The 9,985-nt window shown below is 40.9% G+C and overlaps 1 protein-coding gene across 1 annotated transcript; it reads right to left on the minus strand.

Moving 5' to 3' along the window:
• Positions 1–709: 709 nt before the first annotated feature.
• Positions 710–9,664, minus strand: dmbx1a (diencephalon/mesencephalon homeobox 1a). Its single transcript, XM_050074706.1, has 5 exons — positions 9,402–9,664; positions 5,544–5,713; positions 5,109–5,287; positions 3,163–3,562; positions 710–3,051 (listed from the first exon to the last, which is right to left on the minus strand). Exons 2-5 carry the CDS (start codon positions 5,695–5,697, stop codon positions 2,612–2,614), a joined length of 1,173 nt encoding a protein of 390 aa, XP_049930663.1. The 5' UTR covers positions 5,698–5,713; positions 9,402–9,664; the 3' UTR covers positions 710–2,611.
• Between the last annotated feature and the right edge of the window lie 321 nt (positions 9,665–9,985).

Genomic DNA, 9,985 nt, shown 5'->3' on the forward strand with positions numbered 1-9,985 from the left:
GAATGGGTGTGTCACCCAGTGATACATCAGACTATTCAAACTATTGGTACACAATGATACATAGTAATAGATTACAATAACAGTTAGCGTACAGGTTTGAATTTTAAAGTATGTTATTGTAATTTTGGTGTCATAGAAAAATATCTTTAATTCCATTTCATATATCATGATGCATAATCACTGAATTGATTACTGATTATTATTAATGATTATTTTCTTCTGAATGAACAGGATGATAATCTTGTAAATTCTTGTTTTATTATTATTTATTTATTTATTTGTTTTATTTTTATATATTTTAATTTATTTTATTTATTCCTCTTTTATTATTACTTATTCTTTTTTTAAATTATTTTTATTATAATGTCATAAATTCTCATTTTATTATTATTATTTATTTATATATTTTTTGTATTTATTTTTATATTTTTTTTATTATCTATAGTATTATCTCATGAATTCAGAAAACTTTTCTCACAGTTCTGAGACAATAATCTTATTAATTCAGAAAAACAGCATTTTTTTTTTTCCGAGCGAATGCGTCATGCCTCTGTAATATTTTACTTGCTTTTATGTATATTTTACTTTTGCCATAGGAGTTTAAACCAAATTTGTTCCTTGAGAGTTCTTTTTGTCAAAAGGTTTTATAGTTTGTATACTCACAGTCAGATAAAAAACATCATTAAAACATAATTAAAACACATGATCGTAAAGCATTCCGGTTAATATTTCTAAATTCATGCACTTTTTTGACATTTCTGTTGCATATTTTAACTGTAACACACCGCCCGTGTCAGTGTTTGGCCCTTACCACCTTCATACTGTGTAAATACGCAGCACAGATAGTCGTCATTATAAAGATCTCCAAGCAATGTTTTTATTTGTGATTATTTTACAACAACACTAGTTCAAGTCTACATCGTTAGGGAGGAGTAAAGGAAACAACACTGCTGATGGTCCACTCACTCTCTCCTCCACCATTATAAATCTATCTACCACTGGACCAAGTAGTTTGACAGACACAGTAGGGGTCAGCATTAGAATAATAGCAACAACAGAACTCAAATAGAGTCAAGACAGCAGTACACAGAGGACTCGGGTCAGTCGACTCAAATCTGTTCACTTTCTTTGACGTTTCTGTCTGGATACTGACGCTGACAGTTTTCCAGCAGTTTGTTCGATCGCTCCTTTTAAGCCAAATCCAGAAAAGAAACTGAACACATTTAAAATTCAACCCAGGATCGTTACACAGACAACCGAGAGAGGAGGGGTAGACAGGTGCTGCCGGTGAGCTCAGCAAATACAATCTTACAATCTGACAGCTAAAAGGAATTTCATCTGAGACAGAGTCCATTATCAATTATACAACATAATAGGAACTTTACAATTACCTTACCAGTAAACATTAATAGATAGACTTTTTTGTATTTTACATATTAAAATAATGTGCATTTTTTTTCATATGAAGACATTAGCTTCCAGAACACATTAACGGAAAACATCGTGTGTGTGATTCTCCTCATCAAGTGCTAAGAGACGGTCTGACTTTCACTGACAAGCGGCATGTTTCCTCAAGAGAATATTAAGGCGAGAATAACTGCTGACAAAATATGGGTCAGGACATTTATCCAAATTTGTTTACCATATCATTTTGCATTCAAAGGAAATTGATCAACTAAAGTGATGTCAATCTTACTGCTACCTTAATTGACCGTATTAGCGCACAGACCTTTTTTGAATTTCTAAAGGCGGTCTTAAATGGTATGCATGTTCATAATTGCATTTGCCCCAGCTCCCTCAGCCCAGGGCAAAATGTAATTAAAAGCTTTGCAAATTTAGTCACTGAAATCATTTTCTCATTATCAAGCCAGCCTCTGTACAAAGTGGCACATTACTGGCCATTAAACTGGTAAATTAGTCACTTTTAATTATGCTGTTGAGGACAACATGGCTTGAAGTTTATTTTTATTTATGTGCTGTTATGTAGTACATGCTATGTACATATAACCACGCTGCTTAATTGAAATGTCAATGGTCCTGTGACAGAAATGGTCGCTTTGCTGCAAGAGCGATACCTTTTCCCTCCTGGCCAGCGAGCCTAATCCGTCCAAAAGTGCCTCATTTATTCACATTATTCTTGTAAACATTGTTTGCATTGTCTTTTTTAAACCGAGTGCATCCATCATCAGCTGTGTACGTCACTGTCTGTGATTATTGAATGGATTATTTCAGATGTTTGGAAGGTCCAGTATTATGTGTCTGTTGGGAACATCATCATGAGTCAGGAATATGTTCACTGTCCTCTGAGTCGGGACATTCAGTTAATCCGTCGCATAGCAATGTTCAGCGTCTTATTGGTTCTCTCTTCACAAGGTTTTGGACCTTGAGCTGCAATGGAAGCGAAAAGAAGTCAGACCAGCTGTTGACGTATGGTCTGCCTTGAGAAGCTGTTAAATGGAGTTCTGTAGGTCCAGTGCATGTTGGCATGTTTTATTTTTGGACATCTCTGCATGTCCTGCTCCTAAAGAACTATCACAGTCACACAGAAACGCAGTGGGATGTGATGATGTGTAGGCCGAGGCTCCGGCCTATCGTCCTCCGAATCTGATTCTCAGTTAGACATTGTGTCCAGTCCCAGCGAGGCGGCGTGCTGTTTGGCCCTCAGACGGAGGTTCTCGATGCTGGTGGTCTTGCTGTTGTGGCTGGTGAGGCCGCCCGCAGCGGACGCCTGCAACAGCGGGCTGTTCCACACCTGCTGGGCGTGATGGGACAGGGACTGGTAGTAAGACTGGCAGGGCAGAGAGCCCAGCGGCGCGGGGGGCATGTTAACATTCATCCCCAGGTAGGGGAGTGAAGATGGGGCGGAGAGGTCGAAGGCAGGGTAGTGCACCAGGTTGTTGGTGGCGGCCATGTGCTGGCGGAACTGCTCCTGCAGACGGAACAGGCTGAGAGGGGAGGAAGAGTAGGAGTGGCTCTGAGAGAGAGGAGCACTGCTGGCCAGGCCGCTGCTGGAGGAGGAGGGGGTCACGGACGGAGAGACCAGGGGAGAGTCTGGACGGAGAGAAGAGGGGATAAAGACAGTTTAATCATCAGCTGATGATGTCAGTGCTGTAGATGAAGGATGCTGAGGATAAAATAAGAAATCAAGTATCCTGTTCTCACCTGGTTTGGGGCTGAGTCTTTTGCACACTGGTGAGACGTCCTCAGGAGTCACCGCTCTCTCACACTTCATCTCCTCCCTCTGAGATTTACTCTCGTCCTCCTTATCTGTGGCGTTGTCCTCTGTTGCCGACTCGCTGCCAGAGTGTTCCGCTGATGTTACATTCAGCTCCATGTCCAGCGGTATGGGACGGACTACAGGACCCTCCGTCTCCAGAGAAGAGGAGGAGGAAGAAGAGGATGAAGGAGGGAGCTGGGTGTCGGGGAGGATAGTTGTGGAGGGAGGTGCATCCTCTTTCTCGCTCCCTCCTTCCCCTGACGCCTCCTTCTGCTTCTGAAGCTGCTCCTTCTGGAGGCTGCGCTGCTTCTTGCGGAACTTGGCTCTGCGGTTCTTGAACCAAACCTGAAGGCAGAGGAGGGAAGAAGAAGAATTACATTAGGAACTTAAAGATAGATTTATAGATTGACGATACTTCATTCATCCCCTCAGGGAAATTCGGGTGTCCAGCAGCTGACATATAGATCAAGCACAAGAATTACAGACAATAAATAAATCTGCATAAATAAAAGAGTTAAAAACAAAGGATAAGAACAATATAACAAGTATAACAAAGGCCCAGTTCAGCTTTTTCTTTTTCTACTTTTTTGATTCATTTTATTACTTATGTAGCCATAATTACTGCACACATATTTTGGGTTACTTATCAATGGGTACATTATTTATACTTAAGCAGTAATAGATTCAGTATTATTGAGTTACTGGTAAATTATTATTTCATTGTCATTTACAGCACTGTATATTGTTCTATTTGTATTTTCATGTGCGGTGTTTAGTCATTGTGTTCCCTTGGTTTTGAGCTCATTGGTTCCTACCTGCCCTTGTTTTGTTGGGACAGGTATGAGTGATACTCAGAGAGAGTAGTGAGTGCCTCATGCTTGACAGTGATGAGCAGTTGCTGTACCCCTGATTTGGGATGTGTTAGTGCTGTCTTGCCATGTTGTTAAAAATTAAACTAAGAAGAAGAAGCAAATGTTGTAGCCCTGAAGAACTGGGGAACACCAGCAATCAAGAAAAGAGGGTGACACTTATTTACAGTCAACAAAAAAGGAGGTCCTATCCCAAAAGAATTGGGGAGTCCACCTCCTTAAATTTAGGGCGAAATAGGTGTAGATTTCAGGGGGGACACAGGGGACATGTCCATCTGCCTCCTATAAGTATTTATGAAGCATTTATGTATGTAGCTCCTTATATGTGGACTCTTGTGCAGATGGACTCAAAGTCGCACTCATTGGTTCCTCTCGGCCGGTTTAAAGCTCTCCTGTACATAATCATATATGCCAGTGTCACAGTGTGTCTTATCTGGTCTTTGTGATCATGTGTAGTTGCCCTTTTTTGCGTTTTAATGGTTCTCTTCTAGCGTACATCAACATACTTTTAGGCTTGTCTTTGTAGTACTCTCATTTTGTGTTTTATATTGCTTGTTTTAGAGCTGTACATTTTTATTCTGTAGCGTATTTTTGTTCTATGTTTCTTCCGGACAAGCTTGAATAAATAAAAATAAATAAAAGTACATGAAAGTAGTAGAGGACTTTTCATTTTGACAAATTTAAAGATAAAGATGCTTTCAATGGATTCAAAAAGGCACAAATTGCTGAATAAAAATTCACCAGATTGCAGGAAATTTGTGAGGACCCCCAACCCCCCTGTTTCATATGTAACATCCCCCCTCCAATGTTGAAACCAAACCTACAGCTCTTAGACTGTATTGTCATTGCAGAAGAAGTACAACGAAATTTGCTGTGCCATGTCTGAATATAAAATAATAGATTGTAGTTTGGTGCTACACAAAAACATAAAGTACCCATAAGATACAAGAGCCTGCATTAAAATCACAGACATAACACAACTATAATTAAGCATTAAAAGCCCCTCTAATCTCCTGCCGTACCTGCACACGGGCCTCGGGCAGGTTGGTGCACATGGCCAGCCGCTCCCTCATCACCACATCCGGGTAGTGTGTCTTCTGGAAAGTCTTCTCCAGCGCCTCCAGCTGCTGCGCCGTGAAGGCCGTGCGGCTGCGGCGCTGTTTGCGGTGCTGAGAGCCGTAGCGAGCCTCCAGGATGATGTCTTGAAATGCGCAGCCGTTGGAAAGGAAACACACGGGGAGTTTATTATACTGGGCGTGATGGGACCATGAGCAATTTATATTCAAGTTTATGCAGCTTTTATTATTATTATTTCATAAATGAATAAAAAAAATCATAAATGATGTCACTTTTACTTAATTGCATAATAAAAAATCAGTTAATAGTTTGGAGGCAGGGTAACAGCCTGCGCACCGGAGTGTGTGTGTGTGTGTGTGTGTGAGCGTGCACTCAATTACCAGCCAGTCTCTCTGCCAGTGTGAGCGCGTGCACGGACGGCCGGTAGTCGGGCGCGTGCTGCGCCTGTTGCGCGGCCTGCTGGTGCAGGTTGTACATGGCGCTGAGGGAGTTCATGGCGTGCAGAGAGTAGCCGTTCACCCCGTAGTGCTGCATGGTGAGAGGTCGCTACCTGCGGAACGGAGACAGGATGTGATGAGGATGATGATGAAGGATTTCACTCAAGGACATTTGGACATTAAGGGCGCGCGGCTGCAGATGGACACGCATCTCAAACCAACCCTCCGCTTTAATAAGAGGAATAAAATCATGCACAAACACACAGGAGCTTTTTATGAGTAAAGGACAGTAGGTCCTCGCGCTCAAGGGCCAATAGATCTTAATGTGCGCACTCAGACAAAAGTGTTATCCATTAACATCCAATTATCGCCCTGTTCAATCCATTAATTATACAAAAGACTTTTAATTGGGGTAATTATCACTCGTTCCCATAATGAACCGTGACGGATGCCTTATTCATGAATTTATTCACGTCGTTTTCTGTGATCCCGGAGAAGCCAAATCCCCATTGAAAACGTTGCTGTGATAGATCAAGGCGTTGGTGAAATGTGTTGGAAAATGAAATAAGGAGATTTGTTCCGGGTCTCGGTGGCAAAACCTGCAACCGGATAGCGGGATTATTTTCTAATAGGCTATGATTACTGAAATGCTGTTCAATTTTTAGTGGCTGACTTTTTCCACTCCTGTAAAACTGATTTTAACAGCAAAGCAAAGCATTTATTTCTTGTAATTTTGCCTCATTTATAATTAACATTTAGATACTTGCAGGTTGTAATGACACACACAGACTCTTGCAGTAAAGCAGACCATGTTAGAGTGTTTCACATGGGAGCAAATTCCCAAACTCTATTTTGTAGTTCTCCTTCACGACCGAGATTTTCATAGATGAAGCGCTGCAGGACACGATTAGATATGTATTAGTACGGAGGAGGCTGACAGGAGGGAATATCTCTGAGGCCCAAACAGTTATTATAACTAGAGAGACCACAGGGAGAAGATATAAATCTTTTCCTGTGTGACAGGTACAGTGTCCAGGAAACTGGGCAAGTTATTGGACCTATAAGCCTACAGATATTTTTCAAATATTTCTGACAAAACTTCCAGGTTATCATTTTAATTATTTAGTTTTTCTTTTATTTAATTTTGCTATTTCACTAATTGTAGAGGCCTTTTAAATGGCAGGAATTTAATAATAAATCAACATTTGTGAAGTAATTCCAGTGTATTATATTGTAAAAATTGTTTAAAATGATCCATGTTTTATTTCAACATAAAAAGATTTTTTCTAATTTTATTTATTTATTTATTTTATTCACAGACACATATTTCCGGCGTTCTGGTGATTTTTTAATGCACTTATATGTGCCTTGTCTGCATTAATTCATGGTGTAAATGCCTTTAAGTTTGTCAAAATGATTGTTTTATTGGGGGAGGACAAATGGACATGTTCTAAATATTAAGGAGGACACGTCCCCTGCGTCCTCCCACGAAATCTACACCTAAATAATGAATTATATTAGTTGAAATTTGAGAATTAATTGACGTTAATTTAACAAATGTCACACTCTTTTAGGCAGCCTCATCTTTTGATTAAGACCTGATCATTCTTGCAAATTAAATGTCAGTTTAAAGCATTGAGTTTCAGCATAAATCAATAAAATAAATAACTTAATATTAGTAATAATAATAATAACAGGCCCATTAGGCTGTTGTATTATAAGACAGAAAAGACTGGGTGGTCGATCTTGTAAAAGGCATTTTTTTTCCTCTACCCATTTCTCAGCTTTTCAGTGTGTGTGAGTGTGTGTTCTTGAGCGCGCGCGCGTGTGCGTGCGTGTGTGTGTGTGTGTGTGATGCCCGCAGTGCCCATTCCCAGCCTATTAAGTGGCTGCGGCGGCTGATGAATGTGATCAGAGGGCAGTGGGGAATAGTTTAATTCGCTGGGACAGAAGGTGCTTCGCTAAACATTTACTTTACTCCCCCAAGTATTTGAGTTGAATGGGCCCCCCCACCCCTACACCCTCCACCCTCCCTCCCGTCTCTCCCCGGCTCCCCCTCCCCTCCCCGTCCCCTCTCTGGCGGCCTCTTATCCCATCGCCCCGGGGCAACGTTTTGGCTGAGATGTATGGCCTCTCCGCGGGTAAAAATATGCATGTTGATCCCCATTTGGCTCCCCGTCTAATGGAAGTGCAAATAGGTTTCGACTGCGAGGCCCTCCATTTATCATCAACGCTGACACGGACGGACGTACAGTGGGACTCCGGTGGGTAGCTGCGGGTTGGAGTTCCCGCGTGTGCGTGCCCGCGTGGCCAAGTGGACGTGCGTGTGTGTTCTAGTAATAGGCCAACGATTTTTTTTTTCTCTCAACTGCTTTTCTGTTTTCTCTGAAAATGAAGCTGCACATTTTGCCTCAAATCACACAAAATACAAGGGAAATAAATGCACCATGTATCTATAAATAATTTTTATTTGTTCACACCTGCAAACACTGAGGAAAGCTGCCATTAATTTTAATCTCACTTTCTGCACAATGCATAATCTCATCTCAAACTTTTTAACTCTCCCCCCACCTCTCATATTCCCCACCACATCTCTGGTTATAGCCTGTATCCTCCTGCCCATATCAAATCCAGCACAATAGCTCATCACCGTGAGCCTGTCAGTGCTGTTATTGTCATTCATAAGCCTCTGTGTGCTCCAGGCGCTGGGCCCTCCTGGCAGCCCTCTGCTCACTGCTTCGATTATCAAACCGTCATTATGTAAATTGGCGTGTACAGTGCAACTCTTTGATCCGACTAAATTAGGAAAAATGTTATTTGCTAACAGCCCTCAGGGGCATGAGTCGACCTGACAAGCTGCTCTTTGCTGTGTCACAGTGTCAACTGTCAGAGGGTTAGAGGGAGCATGGCTCTCAGTTTCTCCTCGCTGTTATTATAAGGAAGTAATTATTATATTGGAATTAAATTATATTTCAGTGTCTATTTTATTGTCTATTAAAGCATTTCAGAGGAAGTACACTACTACTACATTATTTTTTGATTTTGTAACAAGAAAGCAGACAAGACATAACCGTAAAATTCTGAGAAAAAAAAATGAGATGAACATAAATTTCTTTAGTGTGCATCTGTATATTTGTGTCACTTTATATTCAGATTTTTAAACCCTGAAAGAAAGGAGCAGGATCATGCGCGTAACCAAAAGGATTGCCTTTTATTTTGGGTATGTCATATTGGTCTTGTGCGTAAAAACGCAGCTGTCAGGCTTTTTATTTTTAATTATTTTATTTTTTTGTATTATTTGTAATGAAATCATTGTGGATTTTAGCTCTAACTTCCGGAAGTTGGATTTTAGGCTGCACACTGACACTTTAAAATATTAGATTTATCATAATAAATACATTTCCAATAAAGGAACTGCTTTCGTCACATTACTTTTCATCATTGCGTCACTTTCGTTACTATAGCTATATATTTTGTATTCTTTTTATTATGTGGTTGTTTGGCTGTAACTTTTTGTGTGCTGCTGTCTCGGCCAGGTGTCCCTTGTAAAAGAGACCGGAACACACCTGGTTAAATAGGCTATGGGTTTAACAAAATAGCTGAATAAAAAACTCATGTATTAAATTTAAATAAAAAATAAAAACATATGATTTTTTCCACTTAAATATATAAAATTCATCCCGTTTTAGAGGCAGCGTCAGTTTAGCTTGGTTTACTTTAACGACTGAGTTATAAAAATGCAAATATGAACACGAGCACTGTTTTTAAAAGACGTTATTCAAGATGGAGAAAACTTCGTACCTCTTGTGTAGACAGTTGTTTTCCGTCAGCACCGAGTATCCGAGCTTCTTCTTCTTCTTCTTCCTTTCCGGTTGCTGTGTGTAGTTTTTTAACACCCACTCTTCTTCGTCCTTTTGTCCGACACTGAGGCACCAACTCGGGCCGATATTAAACTCCTCCGCTCAGTCTGTTGCTTCACTTCAACTCCGTCCGCTCGCGCTCCACCTGCTCCTCCTCTCGGTGTCTGTACTCGCCGCGTCTCGCGCAGAAGTGGGAAGCCGCCATCTGCTGGTGCGCGAGAGCCCGGCGGAGGGATTTAAGGAGAGCCTCGCGGGGGTCACGCTGGCTTCCTATTGGTTCTCCGGGCTGTCAATCAAGCAAATCAGGGAAGCTGAGTCCAGCGGCGGACTGTGACTCCTGGAGTTATTTTTCAAATATGATCAATTTAAGCACATTATGTCCGCTGAATCCCTCCGTGTCTGTCTACACGGGGTTGTTTTAATTATGAGAATTTATGAACACTCCCTCAATGTGAAAATTTAAGCTTTTTAATCGCCGAAAAAGTGCAGATATTAAATTAATTTTATTTATTTGCAAATTTGCTG

The sequence above is a fragment of the Epinephelus moara genome, chromosome 21, assembly GCF_006386435.1.
Source record: "Epinephelus moara isolate mb chromosome 21, YSFRI_EMoa_1.0, whole genome shotgun sequence".
NCBI classification, from domain to species: domain Eukaryota; kingdom Metazoa; phylum Chordata; class Actinopteri; order Perciformes; family Serranidae; genus Epinephelus; species Epinephelus moara.

Bases quoted from the DNA above. Each gene is read 5' to 3' on its own strand.
- dmbx1a (XM_050074706.1), bottom strand. From the start codon at position 5,697: ATGCAGCACTACGGGGTGAACGGCTACTCTCTGCACGCCATGAACTCC. The intron at 5,288-5,543 runs GTAATTGAGTGC...GCGCATTTCAAG, and splicing joins ACTGGCAGAGAGACTGGCTG to ACATCATCCTGGAGGCTCGC. The intron at 3,563-5,108 runs GTACGGCAGGAG...CTCTGCCTTCAG, and splicing joins TGCCCGAGGCCCGTGTGCAG to GTTTGGTTCAAGAACCGCAG.